The sequence below is a fragment of the Petaurus breviceps genome, unplaced genomic scaffold (assembly GCF_028583685.1).
Source record: "Petaurus breviceps papuanus isolate PSGF00001 unplaced genomic scaffold, PetGlider_PUasm1.0 520, whole genome shotgun sequence".
Classification (NCBI taxonomy): Eukaryota; Metazoa; Chordata; class Mammalia; order Diprotodontia; family Petauridae; genus Petaurus; species Petaurus breviceps.
In genome coordinates this window covers 549,545-569,837 of record NW_027186354.1, presented here as the reverse complement: position 1 = coordinate 569,837, position 20,293 = coordinate 549,545, and the positions used below count along the sequence as shown (strand labels likewise).

At 41.2% G+C, this 20,293-nt stretch overlaps 1 protein-coding gene across 1 annotated transcript in view; it reads right to left on the bottom strand.

Moving 5' to 3' along the window:
- The window catches only part of DNAI1 (dynein axonemal intermediate chain 1), a 265,252-nt gene that overhangs the window by 153,851 nt on the left and 91,108 nt on the right, over nt 1-20,293 (bottom strand). Inside the window, exons 9-10 of the mRNA XM_069101915.1 lie at nt 18,769-18,903; nt 3,184-3,268 (exon numbers count right to left, since the gene is read on the bottom strand). Of these exons, the coding sequence (XP_068958016.1) occupies nt 3,184-3,268; nt 18,769-18,903 (220 nt within the window). The remainder of the gene's footprint in view (nt 1-3,183; nt 3,269-18,768; nt 18,904-20,293) is intronic.

The window sequence follows — 20,293 nt, the reverse complement described above, 5'->3', positions numbered from 1 at the left end:
ACAGAGCCAAGGTCCTGTAGTCTTCTAGGGGACTTACTTTGCATAATAATCATCATCACTATAATTATGATTCTAATATAGCACTTTAAGGTAGCCAAATAGCTTTAAATATACTGTCTCATTTGAATGGATGGCAGCATGCTGGACCTGGGGTCAGGACGACCCAGTTTCAAATCCCACCTCTGACACTTACTGGCTGAAGGACAGTCGTGAGCTCTAGGATTCAGTTTCCTCATATATAAAATGGAAATAGTAATGCCAGCAGCTCTACCTCACAGGGTTGTTGTACTGCTCAAATGAGATAATTTATGTAAAGTGCTTCACAAAAATTATAGTGTCTTATGTCAGTTATATTCTTCTTCTCTCTCTCTTTCTCTGTGTCTCTGTCTCTGTCTCTCTCTCTCTCTCACACACACACACACACACACTCACACACACACATGTATACCCCACATTATGAACTACTGTTGACTCAGTCTGACAATAATGTACCAGCACATTTACAGCTGCCTAAAACATCTGCTCAGTGAGGACAGAGCCTCTGAGGTTCATCTGTGATGTGGGTCCTCAGATATATTCCCCTGATGCCAACATCTGGTCCTTAACCTCCTCTTTAATGTTTTCTCACAGAATCTCAGGGTTGAGGAGAGATTGCAGAGGGGATCCTGTCCAACCTGGACCCGAACACAAATTCCACCTAGACCATACCTAATATCAGGCTGCTCATCCAATCCCAACAAGAAGAATTCCAGTATTATTATGGAACTCAAATGATTTCATTCTTCTTTTGAATATCTCTAATTAATGAGGGAGTTTTCCCTAACACCAAGTCCACATTTCCTTCTCTGCAACTTCCAAGTGGTTCTGTTCTGGAGGCCTGGTTAAAGAACAATAACAGCAATTAACATTCATATAGTACTTTAAGGTTTTCAGAGTGCTTTCCTCTGAACAACCTCAAGAGGTAGATAACAGTGGAGAGAATGCTGGCCTCTAGTCAGGAAGACTCATCTTCCTGAGTACAAATCTGGCCTCAGATACTGACTGTGTGACCCTAGGTAAGTCACTTAATCCTGTTTGCCTCAGTTTCCTCATCTGTAAAATGAGCTAGAGAAGGCAATGGCAAACCACACCAGTATCTTTGCCAAGAAAACCTCAAATGGGGTCACAAAGAGCCAGACCAACCAAAAAACAACTAAACAACAATAGAAACACAAATTATTATTCCCCATTTAATAGGTGAGGAAATTGAGATGCTAAATGAAGAGACACTAAGTCCAGTACTGCGTGCATTATACAATAGTGTTTCTCAAGTCTGATCTATCTTCTGCTTGTCAGTACATCAGATATCCAAAGACCTCTCTCTTCTCCACTCTCTCCTCCCCTGCCCAAGTCTTTCCTTCTTCAGGCTAAACATTCCCAGCTCCTCTTCCTAATCCTTACACATCATTGCCTCCAGATACCTCCCCATCCTGGTGGTTCGTCTCTTAATAGGCTTTATTATTTTGTCAATGTCCTTTCTAACATGTGAATGAAACAAAAATAATATCTGAAATTCAAAATAAGGAGCAATTTGTCAACTGAGAACATAATCAATAACTAAATAATATCAAGGGAAATTAGGAAAAGAAATAGAGATGAAAGGAGAATAACACTGTTAGACCTCAAACTATATTTTAAAGCAACAGTCATGAAAATCATCTGGGACTAGTTAAAGAATTGAGAGATACATCAATGGAAGTCTAGGAAACAATAGAAATCAACAACCCAGTGTTGGACAAAGAGGACAACAGGAAAAATTACCTAGGGAAAAACTCTTTATTTAGTAAACAAAATAAAACAAAACTGCTGGGAAAGCAATCTGGCAGAAATTAGGCTTAGAGCAGCACTTTATACCATCTTCCATAATATATTCTCCTTAATATTAAAGATAATTTAAAAATTAGGAGAAAGATAGATCATATAGTTCATAGATATTCATAACCAAATTAGAGATAAAAGCAATTACCAAAGATAAAATAGATAACTTTGATTATTTGAAATTGAAAAGCTTCTGCACAGACAAAATTAATATGCCTAGGATAAACATGGGAAGATTTAAATGAATGGATGCAACGTGAAGTAAGCAGAGTCAAGAAAACAATATACACAGAAACTACAACAATGTAAATGGAAAGATTTACACACCAAAATATCAAAAGTAAATGTAACAAAAGTTTAAAGGTCAAGCAAGACTTGAATGAAGACATATGGGAAGACACCTCCAACCTCCCCTTTGGTGGAGGTGGAAGGTTCACATTGTACATGTTTTCAGACTTTCTCAAGGTATTGATCTGTGGTACTGACTTTTTTCCTCTCTAAAAAAATACTGTTTGTCATATGGGATGGCTTTCTGGGAGGCAGAGGAAGACAGATACATGAGATAACTATAACAATGCAAGAAAAAGAAAATGTCAATAAAAAACTTATTTAAATTGATAACTAAGGAGTTGCTGAGGCTGGAGAGATTCATGATAGGCAACAGCCTAGAGGAATATTCATAAACGTTCTCAATTTGCTATTCATCCCTGAGATGTGATTCAAGGCTCCTCTTTTTAGCTATGCTTCAGGATTTCTCCAACTATTCCCCTATATGAACTTTCTGCTCCTGCTGGCCAAATATCACACTGTGTACACACTATGTATGACCTTTAGCAGGTCACTTAATTTCCCTAGGCCTCAGTTTCCTTATCTGTAAGACGAAGAGGTTGGACTAGGTGGTCTTTGAGGTTCCTTCCAACTTTAAGTCTACAATCCTATGAGTTTTCCTCCTCCATTGCCTAATGAAATCCTCCTAATCTTTCAAAATTCAGGAAAATTTCCCCTAATTACTCTAGCCACATCTATCTTTCCCTTCTCTGAATTCCCATGATATTCTCATCCGTACCACTCATTTTGACATTTACAGTTATATCTTCCTATATGATTTCTCTCATATATCTATACCGATTAGATATGTACATATCTATATCTATTTCACTTCCCTAATTGTAAAAATATCTTTGAGTTTTGTGTCTTCTTTCTCTTACTTTACAATGTCTAGCATGGGCCAATTACCCAGAAGATACTCATTTCACTTTTGCTGACTTGAAATGTGAGTATTCCTGAAAACAAGAGTTATAAACACCCTTTCAATAAGTACCGTACCTTGGGCAATATCATCATATGTGTTCTGATTGACCATCCGCTCCACTATTTTGGCTGCTTGGGTCACCTTGGTTATGTCATCACTCTATAGAAAAGAAAAACAGCAGATGGCATTGTTAAGGTGCTACCTGTCATGCATAGTAGTCTCTAGACATTTTCCTTATGGAACATGAGAGTGCGATTCAGCTCAACTGGTACCATTCAGAGCAGCAGCATTAGGCCAGAGGCCATCAGAGTCTCATCGTTGATTATCTTCTCAATTCTGCTGTGGGCAGGCTCTGGGATAGCTGAGGCTACAGCCTAGACCAAGAAGCACTCAGGAAGGGATGGATCCACACACCACACGGGCTATAGAGAGGGAATGACACCCAAGACCAACACGGAAGCATTTTAACTGTGTGTTTTTTCCAACAGCAGAGTCTCAACCAATCTCTTCCCTGTATGCATTCTCACCAAATGTCCTCTCTTACTGCCTTGTCCACTGACTCATCAAATGTCCCCTCACTATCAACTATAATCCAGTGGCCACATATACCAGCTCCTTTCTACTCTATGGCATCTCTGGATACTCTTGCTAAAGTTCATGCGCCCCTTCATCTTGGGAGCAGCAGGAGCACCCAGGGGCAATCAACTGATCAGTCAATATTTATTAAGTATCTACTACATACCAGGTACTCTGCTAGGTGTGAGGCATGCAAGTACAAAAAATGAAACAATTCCTCCTTGCAATGAGCTTCCATTCTAATGGGGAGATAAGTATATCTATACATATATTCAGCATCAATATAAAGTTAATGGAGAAAAATACACACATGAACTAGTTAAATGCAAAGTTGTTTGGAGGAGAGAGGGAACTAGTAGTTGGGGCATCAGAAAGACTTCATGCAGAAAACAGTGTCTCAGCCAGATCTTAAAGGAAGAGGGGAACTCTGAAGTAGATGTGTAAGGAAGGACTGCATTTCAGGAATGGGAAGCAGTCAGAACAAAGGCACAGAGATGGGAGATGAGAGTATCATAGGAGGAACAGAGAGAAGGACAATCTGGCTGAATCACAGAGTGGGGGGAAGGGGAGTGGGGTCCAATAAAGTTGTGTTACACACAGGAGAGACACACCCAGATTGTGTAAGGCTTTAAAAGCTAAACAGAGGAGTTCATATTTTATTCTGAAGGCCATATAGGAAGCCACCGGAATTGGTTGAGGAGGGTAGTTACATGGTCAGATCAGCCTCTCCTCTGGTACATATGGCATCATTTAAGCTTTATCCCTGATCAGCAGCCCCCTATAACTGTCTTTACTGAACTGAAGACACCTTGTCATCAAGTCAGATGCTCAGACCTTTAGTCATATGCTCTGTGAATTGGAGTCTCAATCTCACAGCTTTATAGCCTTGTATCTTTAGTTTATAATCCAAAACTAAGAATTATATAAGCAAGGATCCCACAGGATTTGACGCAGCTGAGAGACACACATGGGAGAAAATGGAAGCGGTCAGACAGCCTGCTACAGAGATGGCAGGTTTTTGATAACCTTCAGTCCTGACACCACTTATTCTGAGGAACGCTAGGACAGTTCCAAAAAGAAACCTTTCCACCCTCTAGTGGCTAGCTTAAATCCCACTCTCCCCATGAAACTTTTTATATCTACTCTCAGTCTCCTCCTCCTTTGTATTCTTACAGCATTATAATTTAGCATTTGATTATATCTTGCCTTGTTTCTTCTTTATATATATTCTTTCTCCCCAATTATCATACAAGTCCCTCTAAAAGACAGCAAATGTGCCTTCTTCTCTGATTCTCCTATAATAACCATTCACAAGGTTGGGTAATGCACACATTAGGTACTCAAGAAACACTGGTTGACAAAGTAAGCCATGGATAACAGGAGAGTAAATATAGAAGTCAAGGTTGGAAGTGAGATGCAGAGCAGTCTGTTCTAGTAGAAACTGGGAGGTTTTGCCAGACTTAAAGGAAGGCTTAATTAGCTAGAAGAAAAAGAAGAAGAAGAAAGGGCATCTAAAAATGAGCTCCCTGCAAAGTCTGGTGAAGTGGGCTTTTTGAGTGGGCACACATAACAGCTCTTCAGGAAAAGTCCTTTTCCAATGCGCCATGTGACTAAGCTGGAATAGGAAAGGAAGGAGAAGGGAATAAGCATTTATGAAGCGCTTTTTATGTTCCGGGCACTGCATCAACCTGTAGCATCAACACAATATTCACAGCATTGATGGTGACTGTAAATATGCCAGCATAAGTTCTCAATATCAAAATATAACAGACTCTCCATATATAAGACAGAAGCAAAACATTTATCCACACACCAGAAAACCAAATCCCAACACCAGGAAACTGAATCCATCACAGTAGCATAGAAGTTAATATACCACAATGCAGCAGAGAGCCACACTATCCTTTAGCCTTCCCACAAACCAACACTCATAAGCCTAGCTGTCTCCCTGGGTGTCTAGCTGCTTTTACTCTCTGCTTCCTGTGGACTCTGCTCCACCCTTCAGCAAACTCCTCCCGCCACAGGCTCCATGTGATTACAATCAACCTATTAGGGGGGCAGGGAACATCTTCAAATCAGGGAAGATCTTCAAATTCCCTTAGGCTTATTAAGGGGCAGGTAAGATCTTCAAATTACCATTACCATTACAGTGCTGTACAGATATGATCTCAGCTGAAGGATTCTTTGTGCAGGTCTGTTAACAGACTATATATCATTCACCCAGAGATTGGCTAAACTAACTATAAAGAGGCCCCTCACTAGAAGGTTATCCATCAAGTGATGAATTTTATCTTGTTAAAGCAGAAGCTCTTTACCTTTTTTGTTGGGTTGGGATTGTTTTTGTTTGTTCTTTGATCAGTCAACAAGCATTTATTAATCCCTTACCATGTGGTAGGCATTGCAAAATAATTTCTCACTACTTTTTTATGTATTATTAAAAAAAATGGAAACAAAGTGATGCCCAAGACTTGGGGAATTCCTGAAGAAGCTGTGGCTTAGACTGTGATTGAATACCATTGTGCAGTAAGAAATGATGACTCTGAAGAAATCCAAGTAACATAAGAAAACTTGGGTGAACTTATGCAGAATAAAGTAAGCAGAAGGAGAATAATATCATTATTCAATTCAATTCAACCAGCATTTCTCAAGTGCCTGCTATGTTCCAGCTACTGCTATGTGCCTGCTACTGTATTAGGCAACACTAGACAAAAACAGTTTCTGCCCTTAAAGAGCTTATATTCTTTTAGGGAGAAAGAACAAGTACAAAGAGAAGTAAAAATAAACAAATAAATCTGGGGGAGATGGGACTGGTGACAAAAATGCCAACAGTGATGGGGTCATCAGGAATGTCCTCAGGCAGCCTGACACTGGAGCTGAGTTCTGCCTGAATTGAGATAAGGGTGAAAAGAGTTGGAAAAGGCAGTGTGGGAAAGCAGTCCAGTCTTTTAAGATAGCCTGTGCAAAGGGGATATAGGATTTGTGGGACAGAGAAATGGGTAATCAGCTTGAAAAGAGGTGGTAGCTAGATTGGGAAGGACTTCCAGTGACAAAATGAGGTATAGGTATTTGATCAGTAGAGAGTCCTTGAAGCTTATAGAGCTAGGGAATGACATAGTCAGCCACATGCTTTTGAAATGTCTAGAGGAGGAAAGGAAGGAGAGAGAATCTCCATCACTGCTCCTCCCAGCTTGCCCCTTGGGTCAACAATGCTGGCTGGTCCACTCTAATACAGGGCTCACATTCTGAACATTTACACAGTCCCTTGCTTTTGGACATCATCAGTTCTTGACCTGGTCTAATGTGGATCACCTTTTCACTTAGGCAAGATGGTTCCTGACCTGGATGGCTATTCCCACCACCAAGGTCATGGGCACCTGGGAGCTCTGGGTAGTCCAGCTGAAGTCAAATGCAAGGCCATAAGAACCCAGGGAATTCTGGGTAGGTAGTTTACTTGAACAGTAGGTTTCTGAGACCATGCCTCTGAGGATGAATCTCAACAGGCTGGTTACATTCTTGTAAGTGGAAGTTAGTTCATCTACTTTTTAGACCTTTCTTGAGTCTTGTATTTAAAGATCAAATTTTCTGTTGAGTTCTGGTCTTTTCATCAGGAAGGTTTGAAAGTCCCCTATTTTGTTAAATGTCCATCTTCTCTCCTGAAAGATTATGCTCAGTTCACTAGGTACTTGAACATTGGTTGTAATCCAAGCTCCTTGGCCTCATGGAATGTCGTATTCCACACCTGATTTTTTTTTTTTTGCCTTTTGGAGGGCAATTGGAGTTAAGTAACTTGCCCAAGGTTACATGGCCAGTTATTTTGTGTGGGTGTTAAGTATCTGAGGCTGGAACCGATTCCGGGTCCTCCTGACTCCGGGGCCAGTGCTCTTACTGTGCCACCTAGCCACCCCTCACCCTTTGATTTTTTTTTAACGTAGAAACTTCAAGGTCTTGCAAAATCCTGACTGTGGTTCCATGATATTTAAATTGTTTCTTTCTGACTGCTTGAAATATTTTCTCTTTGATTTGGCAATCTGAGAATTTGGCTACAATATTCCTTGGCATTTTCAATTTGGGACCGCTTTCAGGAGGTGATCAGTGGATTCTTTCAATGACTATTTTACCTTCTGGTTCTAGGACCTTAGGGCAGTTTTCCTTGATGATTTCCTGAAAGATGCTGTCCAGGCTCTTTTTTTCATTATAGTTTTCAGGTAATTTTTAAACGGTTTCTCTTGGATCTATTTTCCAGGTCAGTTGTTTTACCAATGAAGCATTTTATGTTTTCTTCTATTTTTCATTCTTTTGTTTTTATTTGATTTATTCTTGATATCTCATAGAGTCATTAGTTTCCACTTGCCCAATTCTAATTTTTAACAAAGTGTTTTCTTCTATTAGATTTTATGCCTCCTTTTCCATTTCTCCCATTCTACCTTTTAAGGAGTTCTTCTCTTCAGTAAGTTTTTATGCCTCCTTTTCCATTTGGCCAGTTCCACTTTTTAAGGACTTGTTTTCTACGGTAAATTTTGTCCTTCCTTTTCCAAGCTACTGACTCTGTCTTGCATACCTCTCATTTCGTTTCCCATTTTTTCCCACCTCTCCTATTTGACTTTTAAAATCCTTCTTGAGCTCTTCCCAGAAGGCTTTTTGAGCTTGAGACCACGGTGTTCATGTTCCCCTTTCAGGCTTCAGATGTGGGTATATTGACAGTGTTGTCCTCTTCTGAATTTGTGCCTTGATCTTTGTTGTCCCCATAATAACAATCTATGGTCATTGTCCATTTCTGCTTTTTGCTAATGGTATTTGCCTATTTCCTGGCTTTCAAAGTTGAGCTCTCCTGATAGAGTGCAGGGGGCACTGACCCAAGTTTCTGGTGCTGGGAGCCCAGGTACTGGTCATTGGCTGTGTGTGCTGGGGTCTCAGGGGCTGGCAGCTGGAGGCTGTAGGGGTCTGGCACTTTACCTGTTGCTGAGCTGGGGTTGGTCACACTGGAGCTCTGGGGTTGGGGGTGGAGAGTCTGTCCCCTGGGGGGACATGTTCTCACCTATACCTTGCACTTGAATGTTTGGCTGCTGGAGGATGCCTGCCAGCCTGGAGCTGTGCCTCCTGGAGTTGTGCTGAAGCATCAGGAGATTTGGCTGAATGCCAGTACATGTAGTGGTTTTCCAAGCTAGTGTCTACTGGCTCCCCTGCCTGTGCAGAGGTGCTCAGGTCTGGTGTTGGTGCTTACTCATTCCACCACCCTGGGGCTCAGGATCTCCCTCTGGTTTGCTGAGGTGGAGCCTGCCACTGGCTTGCTGGGACACCTCTGGTCCTGTATTTCTGCCCAGAGTGAGAGGTGCCTTTCCTGTTAATCCCCCAAGCTTCCTGGGTTACAAGACTGCTTCAGCCCATCTTTCTGCTGGGTCAGCTGTTCCAGAGTTTTTCCTGGGGCAATATTTTCTGGACTTTCAGAGGTCAATAAGGGAGGGTGAGAGCAACTTACTTCTTACTCTGCCATCTTGACTCCCAGAAATTCTTTACCTTTTTTTGCTCCCCTTTCACAGTCTGACGAAGTCTACGGACCCCTTCTCAGAATCATGTTTTTAAATACACAAAATAGATGGTGGCGTAAAGGGGGGGGGACTCACCTGAGTTCTCCTCCAAAACTTTCCAAATACCTTTTTAAATGACTCTAAACAAATTCTAGAGCAACAAAACCCACAAAAAGATGGAGTGAAACAAATTTCTAGATCAAGACAACTTGGGAGGTTGGCAGGAAAGGTCTGTTGCACCAGGCTGAGAGAGGAGCACAGTCCAGCCCAGGCCAAGCTAGCATAGACAGGGTCCCAGTGAGCCCAGAGCAGGCCTCAGGGCAATGGAAGCACTGGCAGCAGAAGCTATTTCCAGACTTCTCGGCCCACAGACCCCAAAGACAACTTAGAGGATCAGCAGGGTGAGAGTGCAGCGCAGTCCAGCCCAGGCTGACCAGGAGCAGTGAGTGACTGGATCAGCAGTGACAGCAGCTGCTTCTGGAGCTCTCAGCCCACAGACGTAAGGAGGGTTGAACTGGTCAGAAGGGGATCACACGGGTCTCTTTGCTAGCACTGAGACAGGACTCTGTGGATCCAGCTCCCAGTCCAGGTGGCAGTCCCAGTGTGAGGAGGAGCACCAGCATAGCAGTGTTTGTGGCAGCAGTGGAGGGGGGATTCTTCTCACGGTTCCAGGGCCAAAAAGAGTGCTTGTGGTCACTCACAGACCAGAGCACAGGCCAGGAGAGTAGTAAAGACACCTGTCTTTTGATCATACCACCTTGGAAGAACTGCAAACTTACAGGTCCCTAGAAGTATCTCTGAAAACAGCTGCACAAAACCCCTGAAGCTTGGGACAGTGTGCTCTCCACCCTGGAAGCAGAGCCCTACTTTGACAAAGAATTAAAAATCAAGTAATAGGCTGCAAAAATGAGCAAGCAATGGAAAAAAAAATCTCTGACTATAGAAAGCTACTATGGTGGCAAGGAATATCAAAACACACACTCAGATGAAGACAACAAAGTCAAAGGTCCTATAACCAAAGCCTCTAAGAAGAATATGAATTGGTCTTAGCCCATGGAAGAGCTCAAAAATGATTTTGAAAATCAAGTAAGAGAGAGAGAGAGAGAGGAAAAATTGGGAAGAAAAATGACAGTGATGTAAGAAAATTATGAAAAATGAGTCAACAGTTTGGTAAAGAAGACAAAAAAAAATACTGAAGAAAATAACACCTTAAAAAACAGACTAAGGTCAAATGGTAAAAGAGATCCAAAACTCCAATGAGAAGAAGAAAGGCTTAAAAAACAGAATTGGCCAAATGAAAAAGAAGGTTCAAAAAGTTCACTGAAGAAAATAATTCCTTAAAAATTAGAATGGAGGGGCAGCTAGGTGACACAGTGCATAGAGCACCGGCCCTGGAGTCAGGAGGACCTGAGTTCAAATCCGGCCTCAGACACTTAGCACAAAAACTAACCATGTGACTGTAGTGGCAAGTACCCCAGCGTCCCCAGGGTGTCTGCCAACACAGGTTCTTAGATCTGCTTTGATAAAGGAAAGCAACTCAAAATGGGTTAACAAGCTTACTTTAATCAGTCAAATATGTATTGTTTACCTAGTTCAAGGGAAAAAGGTCAGCACCCCAAACTTCAGAATACACAGACAGGATTATCAAGACAGAGAAACAGATCAAGTAGACAGTTTCCAAACTGTCCAACCATTACATCCATACCAAATCAACATCTGGGTTTTTCAAAGCCGGGGGACTCTCAACAACGGCTTCCCAGAGTTTCATCTGATCAAATCACAGAACACTTATCAAAGTGAGCCCCCAAAACAAAGCTACACATCAGGGCTTATATAGCCTTCTCCTGGCTCAGAGAATGTAACAACCTTATTGACCCACTGGCCAATCAAAAAGTATCTGCTGAAAAACAAGCCTCCTACCCCAGGCTCCAGGTGCACTTTAGCCTAGGGGCAGGGAAGATCTTTAAAATTTACATTCCCATTACAGTGACCTTGGGCAAGTCACTTAACTCCAACTGCCTTACCTCCCCCCTCCAAAAATTTAGAATGGAGCAAATAAAAAATTAAAAAATTAAATACAATGTGAAATATCTCATTGGATGAACAACCGACCTGGAAAATAGATCCAGCATAGATAATTTTTAAATTACTGAACTACCTGAAAGCCATGATCGAAAAAAGAGCCTAGACATCAACTTTCAAGAAATTATCAAGGAAAACTGCCCTGATATTCTAGAACCAGAGGGTAAAATAGAAATTGAAAGAATCCACCAATCACCTACTGAAGACATGCCAAAATGAAAACTCCCAAAACTATAGCCAAATTCCTGAACCAAATTTATAAAAATAAAAGCCATTCCCCAATTGATAAATGATCAAAAGATATGAGCAATTTTCAGAAAAAGTAAACAAAGCTATCTATAGCTATATGAAAAAATACTCTAACTCGCTATTGATTGGAGAAATGCAAATTAAAATGATTCTGAGGTAATACCTTATACCTATTAGATTGACTAATAGGACAGAAGAGGTAAATGACAAATGTTGGAGGGGATGTCTGAAAAAAAATAAATTAATGCACTGTTGGTGGAGTTGTGAACTGATTCAACCATTCTGTAGAGCAATTTGGAACTATACTCAGAGAACTATAAAACCATGTATACGCTTTGACCTAGCAATACCACTACTAGGTATATATCCCAAAAGAAGTGAAAAAATAAAAAGGAAAAGGACTTACATATATACAAAAATATTTATAGCAGCTCTTTTCTGGGTGCAAAGAATTAGAAATTGAGGGGATGCCCATCATTTGGGGAATTACTAAACAAGTTGTGTTTTGTGATTATGATGGAATACTATTATATTATAAGAAATGATGAGCAGGATGCTCTCGGAAAAGCCTCAGAGACTTACATGGGCAGATGCAAAGTACAATGTACTATGTACAAAGTAACAGTAATACTGCAAGATGATCTGCTGTGAATGACTTAGCTCTTCTCAGCAATACAATGACCCAAGACAACTCTGAAGGACATATGGTGAAAAATGTTCTCCATCCCCAGAGAAAGAACTGATAATGTCTGAATATAGATTGAAGCATCCTCTTTTTTTACTTTCTTTTGTTTTTCTTGAGGTTTTTTTTTGGTCTATGTTTCTTTCACATGACTATTATGGATATGTTTTGCATGACTACACATGTATAACCTATATTGAATTGCTTGCCTTCTCAATGAGGGATGGGGTCAGGGGGAAGGAGAAAAGGAGAGAATTTGGAACTCAGAGTAGAAAGTAGTTTTTACATGTAACTGGGGAAATATAAAATACTAAATAAAAAATACACAAAATAAAATACATAGGCTTACAAAAGAGTCACAAAATATGACTCCAATCTTATATCATGGTTATTTGCACCAAGGATTTCCAACTCTTAATTTATGCCATCAATTTCTGATTACTTTAATGTGAGTCATGAAATTCTCTTAAAATTTGTTTCCATTTTTCCAATTTCTGTAGTCTCTGACTAGGGATAGAAGGGGTTTCTCCTACTAAGAGATTCCTAGATTCCAGTGTTAAATGACTATCTGTCAACTAGAACATTTACAAAGCACCTACTGTGTGCTACACACTGTGCTAAGCTGATTGGCTGGTGTCACTTGTTTTTAATCCCTGGATACCTTCAGGTTAAGAGAAAGATGGATCCCCAGCTCTCAGCCCAAAGGGAGGAGCTGCCACTGGCTCTAGTATGGTCTTAGGAACAGGGAACACATTTAACAGGATGCCCCTTTGGCTACTCTCCCCTCCTTCAAAAACCAAAGATCACAACATAAAACAGTCCTCTTGCTACCACATGATTCAAGACCCTTTCTCCTGAAACACTAATGGGAAGATAGGAGGAAGACTTCTCTGAAAAGCATGTTTCAAAGTTTCCTTGAGCAAGGATTCCAGAGCCTCCCATGGCTAGGACAACTTGGAAAGCAAACTCCCCTTCCACAGGTATCCTGGGTCCCAAGTCAAGATTTACCTTCCCACCATGGCACAAGGAATTCAGTTGATTTTGCAAAATCTCTTCTGCCCAGATCAAATTTCCTTTGGTATGATTGAAATATTGTTTGTGGGCTCATCTACCCTGGTTTCTTGGGCTGAAGCCTCTCAGTAAAGACTTTCCCCCCCCACAGGAGAGGAAAAAGACATTCCTCTTCTAAACAAATTTGAGGTTACATTATTTTTTTAAAAGAGTCATACAACTTCTAGGGAGAGAGCAGGTTTTGAATTTCCCAAGAGACAAGAAGTTCAATATAGAGTGCCAGTCCTACAAATAAATAGATTAGAAAGCAACCTGCAGGATGAAATTTGGAACCATAAAATCCCTTCTGCTCCCAAATCTCTCTCACACAGGAGAAGTTTCCTTTGTTGCTCCCATTTGAGTTCTGTTTCTTTGGGTTAAGACACTATAAACTCATTAAAACCTAAATCCTCTTCGGAAGGGTAAGGTGGGAAGCAACCACAAATCATTAACATTTGAGTGATAGTTACCATGTCACTGCTGCAAAGCAAGCATTGATAGGGGAAAGCAAATGGTATGGAACATAGTGGTCTCAAGCTCTGAGCAGCTAGGAGACAAAAGAACAGTGGATACTCATGGACAAGAGTTAAGAGGAAGTCCAGGAGATTGAAATAAAAGGTTTAAGTTAAAGGTGCCAAGAGTAATAGTTCATCTACTTCACATTCTAGACCCAGAGAATGGAGGCCTGAGAGGTAGGACCAAGACAAATGAAAGGGAGAGTCAGAGAGAGGAGGTAGGATACTGATCACATCTCTATACCCACCCATACCTCAACTGGAAAAGAATAGAGCCTGATTGAATATAATAATGCTAATGGGATCATTGTTTCCTAACTCTCAGATCAAATGACAAGTTGGCTCATGTCTGTTTGGTAGGAGGATGCCCAGATACCGCCCCACCTAGATTGGATAGTTTGCCATTTACAAGGCCTGCTAGGTGAGGATTTTCACACTAGGTTTCCCACCAAAGGTAAATGAAATTGGATATGACAATCAATTCATTACATAGTGCTTTGAAAATATATGTATTGAATGTATTACCAATACCAATCATGCTGTTAGACCTTAGATATTTTTGAAGAACGTATTTTGTGGGGGGTTTGAGTGTTGGTTGGGAAGTGTCTGCCATGTCAAAACAGGAAATAAATGTTTTGGGCTGGTAATGATGAACGTCTCAGTATTCATCTTCTAGTGACAAACCACTATAATTAAAAAGGTACTTGGTTGTTTCCTTTCTCAGATGGATTCATTTAATAAACACTTACTGATCAATTGCTAATCACATTTAAGGTATTTTAAAGAATACAGAGATATATAAATTATAACAACTACCCCCAAAAACTTGTAGTCTAACAGAAGGGATACAATATGCATATCAATAGTTGATGAGTACCATAAGGGAGGCAGATAAAGGTCACAAGAGAGGGCTGAGGGGATGTGGCCAACTCGACATTTCTGAGTCTGAACTCATCCCCATCCCCCTCCCTGCCCCATCTGCCCTGCCCTTTCATCTTCCTGTTTCCCTTGTTGGCACCACCATCCTCTTAGTCAGCCATCAATTAGGCTTGAGTCATCTCTGCCTCTTTCCTTTCCTTTAGCCCCCTGCCAGGTAAGCACTTGCTAAGTCCTGTTGATTCTGTCTTGGCAACATTTCTTGCATCCATCACATTACCTCCTTTCCACTCATGCTGCCAACACAGCTAGTTCAGGTTCTAATTACCTATCACCTGCTCTACTGAAATCGTTTTCTAACTAATTCCTTTGCTTCCAGGCTTTTCCCTCTAATGGAAGAGGATGTCCAATAGAAATCTTAAACTCGATGTGTCCAAGATGGAACTCATTCTCTTTCTCCTGAAGTCCTGCCCCTTCTCCTTCCCTCCCTATTACTATAGATGGAAACACCATCCTCTAAGTTCCTCAGTATTACAATCTGGGGGAGAGGTAAAGGGAGGAAAGTCATCCTTAATTCCTTACTATCTCTCACCCCCCCCCCACATCCAGTCTATTGCTAAGCCCTGTCAGTTTTACCTTTGTAATATCTCTTGAATACTCCCCCTTCTGTCCTCTAATATTGCCATCACTCTGGTGAAATCCCAAATCACCTGATGCCTAGACAATTGTAATAGCCTGCTGGTGGGTCTTCCTGTCTCAAGTCTCTCCCCATTCCAATCCATCTTCCATTCAGCCACCAAAGTGATTTTCCTAAAGCACAGATCTGACCATGTCACTCCCCTACTCAATAAAATCCAGTGCTCCCTATTGCCTTTAGGATCAAATACAAAATGCTCTGTCTGACATTCAGAGCCCTTCACAACCTAGCCCCCTCCTACCTTTCCAGTCTTCTTACACATCAGATAGAACAAAGGAAAATGCTAGATTTGAAGGCCACAAGACTTTCAAAGCCAATGTTAAGTCTACTTTGGGTTTGGGTTCTGTTCCTCAGCAAAAGGTGACCGCTGATGGTTCTGGGGAAGGTGACCAAAAAGGTAATCCCATCTGTATACCACTGTAAATAGTTGTAGGTCCTGTAAGCCCTGAACCTGGATGACTCTGATCATTCCAGTGTGTACAATCATTCCAGAGAAAATGTTGATGCTTTAAGAAACCAGCTTTCCAAACCTGCCATGGAGCAGGTATCCATGGCCTCTTAGCCTGATCTATAATTGCATCCATGCAGGAAGTACTGTCTTGCATCTGGGTTTGATGCACTTGCCCCTTTCCCTCGGTCAGTTCTGTAGTTGGTAATGATTAAAAACAACAGGAAAGAAATGAAGATACAGATAAATACATGTTCCTGTATCTTTTCCCACAAACCTCTACAGGTCCTGAAGCCTACGACAGCCATTTTAAAATCATATGGTCGGTATCTATCGATCTTCAATTGGCAAAGAGAGCCTTCCAAAGTAGGTCATTCAGTACTCATTTATTTGAGAAGCATGTCTCCAGCTTTACCTAAAGGCCACAGGTCTCTACTGTGATTCTGAAGGAATCAGTCAGTTCTCATTTTTGGTCCCAATGTATTTCTGGAGACTGAGGGATAAAATGGATCACTGTACATAAATCATATTTTCCCAGTAGGGATGAAGTGATCATTTGGAGTTGTGTTCCTGGCCAACAACTCAACTTTAAATAAGTACTTTAAAAAAAACCATAATCAGAAAAGCAAATATACAATAATATAATAAAAATTATGCTATGAGTCCTATAAAGTAGGCAGAAAGGTACCATACAGAATGACTAGACAAGAGGCCTGATATACTCCAAAAGGAATATAACCAACACTCTGCTATAGCATTAATTTCACCTAAAATTAATGTGCTGTTATAATCACATCGAAACATTTAACTAACAGTAGCAAATTTGTTTGCCTTCTGAAAATGTATGAGGGCTTCCAGGGAATGAGCTTGCCGTTTTTCATTCACTAAAATCTCCCTTTTGCAGAAGAATCATTCAAAAGCATTCCATTAACCAAGGTGCTCAGCAATGCTCAGCAATGGTGTTGATGACAGTGGCAGTGTTTCTCCCACTGAAGAGTATTTTTCAAAGTGAGGGGACCCAGCATTTCCCCCCTTGACCCTGCTCCTACATCAGTTTGTAGAAAATTACAAGTACAGCTGCTCATCAGCAGACCAAAGAAAGGTTGTCAGGAAACAGTTAAGTGCTGTTAAGTCTCTCTTTGCTGATAGAGCTTCCAGCACTTTACTTTTCATTGGGGAGCCAGAAACACAATTACCAGGTCATTAGACCAGCCCTTCTGAAAGGAGCTCAGTCATACAATCAAGGAGATTGCCAAAAGAGCTCCTGCCTTCTATGTCTCAGGAATCAAGAGCCGAGTTCTAGCAGATAACTAGTTAGCAATGAAGAAGTGTAAAAGTGTATTTAAATAAGAGAAAGCAAGAACTATCTTAAAAATCCTCTTTAAACCACAAGTCACCCCTTCTCCCCTCTCATAATATATTTCAAATCTCTCCCAAGCACTTAGGACTCTACAATAAATACACTGAAAATAAAGACAATCATTAAGGGCTGCTGAGAAAGCTTCAGTATCACAGAAAATGTTACAACTACAGTGCAAAGAGGCCTTAGGAAGAGCTGTTGCGTTTGTCCTTCATTCTAGAAGAGGACCATGGCATCAGGGAAATGATGACATGACTTGCAGTTGACTTTGATTTAAGTGAGGGAGGGCTGTGAAAGTTTACCAGCCTCACTTTGTCCTCCAGAGCCATCTGGGTTCAGTGGCCAGATATTCATCAGGATGAGTGGAGATGGCCCAGGATGCAATGGGAGACCCTGGTTCTTTCAGGCTAAGGCCTTTTTAGGTTCTCACTTTGAGTAAAGTAATGCTCATTCAGTGAATAGGCCTCTTTAAGAAATGTGTCAAAGGATGACTCCTTTAATTAAGAAAAAAAAAATCAAACTGGGAGGGGAAGACCCTCAGGGCTGCTGGCCAAAAGAGAAACAGTATATAAGAACGGACAATCTCCTGTGTGGATAACTGAGGCTTTGAGTCTTCAATCAAGGAGCATTTATTAAGCACCTACTATATGCTGGGCATTGTGCTAGGTACCAGGGTTTCAGTGAAACATATGTGACTTGATTTGCCACAAATTATGTGGAACAAAATATTAAATTCTCTGGGATTAAAAATGCAAATTTATAAAACGTGTCCCTCATTGTCTTCCTTACTTTAGGTGAGTCTCTACTTACTCCTGGTTCTGGGTACAGGGTCTCTGGGCCACTGCAACAGGACTGACTACTCTGTTCCACCCTCTTTCCCCCCCCCCAGTCCTAAATCCCTGCCGGCCCCAACACTGTCTCCCCCTCTACCTGAACTTCAAAAGGTAGGACACTAGAGTACGTATCTGTCTCTCTGTGGCTTCCTTCATGGAAGGGCATTTAGAAAAGTATTTGTTAATCTTATTTCCAACATGCAAAAATCTGCTTTAGTAAAAAGTATTCAAAAACTCAAAAGGGATCAGGTTGTCCTGTCCCTAAAGATTCACAGAAAGGCGGGATCCTGCCCTGGGCCTTAGTCCTCAGGGGGCCACAGTCACTCTCTAAGGCCATCAATCGGCTCCTACTCTCAGAGCCACTGGAGGGGATTCAGGCTTCTATCCCAGGGCTCCATCTCTGTAATCCCTGGATTCCAGGCCCTGAGCTGGCTTGGGTCCCTGTGGGCAGCCTGCCTTTTTTCCTCTTGCCGCTGCTATGGCTTCTGGGTCCTCTTTCCTAATATCTACATCCCTCTTCTCATTCCTCCTCTCATGGCCACACAATTCAGATTACAAGGTACATTTCTGAGAGTTTATTCGATGAGGAAAAACTAGTTGGGTCGACGTGGTAGGCAATAAATGCTGACTGAATTGGACTTTTTGGTCTGTGTCTGCAGCTAGGCACCAACATCCTCATTATTTTGGTCACCGTTGAACCAAAGGAGGAAAAGACAAACACAAAAGCATTCAGAAAGGATGGAGGGGTTTGAGTCCTGCTCAGTACCTGGGATTCCAGGGACTTCGATTTCCTTGTCATCATCTTCCCAACTTTTTTAGCCACTGGGCCTTTTGCCTTCTCCATCTCCTTGGTCTTTTCTTGTTTCTCTAGTTCATCCATATATGCATCATAGATCTCCCACTGGACAAGAGGAAACAGAGAGAAATTACACTTGGAGTGAGATGTAATTTTAAAATAACCTCGGAACTGGGACTCCCTCATTAAGTGAAACAAGTGCCATTTAATGATACTCAGCTGGAGCCAGGCACTGACCATTTTTAAACCACTTGGTCCCATCAGTAGGTAGCAAGAAGTGGAATAAATTATCTCACAGTGGTAAATCATTTTTTTAAGCTCTCATTCTCTTTGGTAATTTGTAGGACTTTGAATGTGATGATTTTTTTTTTAAATCCTTTCCTGAGAGTATGGAACAAAATGAGGGCTTCACTCCAACCCTGGCCTCCTTGGTCTGTATTAGAAAGCTATATTGCTAACTACACTTTTCAGCAGGTCCCTGAAACTCAGATCTGAACATGGGATGACAGAATAAAAGGACAAATTATAGAGGTCAGTGCTATTTAGTAGACAAACAATGGCTTTGGAGTTAGAAAATACAATTTCAAATCCCTGTTCTGTTACTTTTCCCTCAATGTGATCTTGGTCAAATCACTTCTTTCTGTGCCTCAGTTTCCTCATCTGTAATAATAATAACCAGCATTTAAAGAGTACTTTAAGGTTTTTAGCATTGAAACAGCCCTGGGAGCTGCTATTATTATCCCCATTTTACAGATGAAGAAACTGAGGCAGAGATTAAAGTGCCATATAGATTTGAACTCAGGTCTTCCTGACTCCAGGCCTGGAGCTCTATCTACTGTGCCACTGACCCAGCTAACTACTTAGCATATGTAGGATGAGGAGGTTGGACCAGACAACTTTAGGCTCCCTTATGACTCTAATAATCCTATGTGCCATCAAGCGATGTGTATATCGCAGAATGGCAGGGCCATCCTTGTAAATGATGGTGAACGACGGTGAATGCGGCTCAAAAGCTGGTGAGCATCTGTGGGAACTGGAAGAAATGCAGGATATTTACTGCAGTGAATCAAGGGCCTGCTCTTCCCCATATCAGTCATCTGCCATAAGAATAACACAGGCTGGAGACAGTGCAGGATACAGCCGTAGCAACAAATCACGGGTTATCTTCATGGAGGTAACCGTTGCTTGGGATGCCAAACTCTTAACTTCCTCCAGCTCTCCTGTATTAATGTTGCCTTTGTAATTATTCTGACTTTTTCCCCCTAACAGTCCAAGTAGGAAAAGGTAAGGAGGGAGAAATAAAAGAGGAGGGAAAATACAGTACTTCTACTGACCACAGAAGAGTCAGGGTCTCAACTTCATTCATTTTTTATCTATTAATTTATTGATGCATTCATACATTCATTCATGTATTTATCCATTTACTTAGATATGTGTTGGTCTGTCTGTCTATCTATCTATCTATCTATCTATCTATCTATCTATCTATCTATCT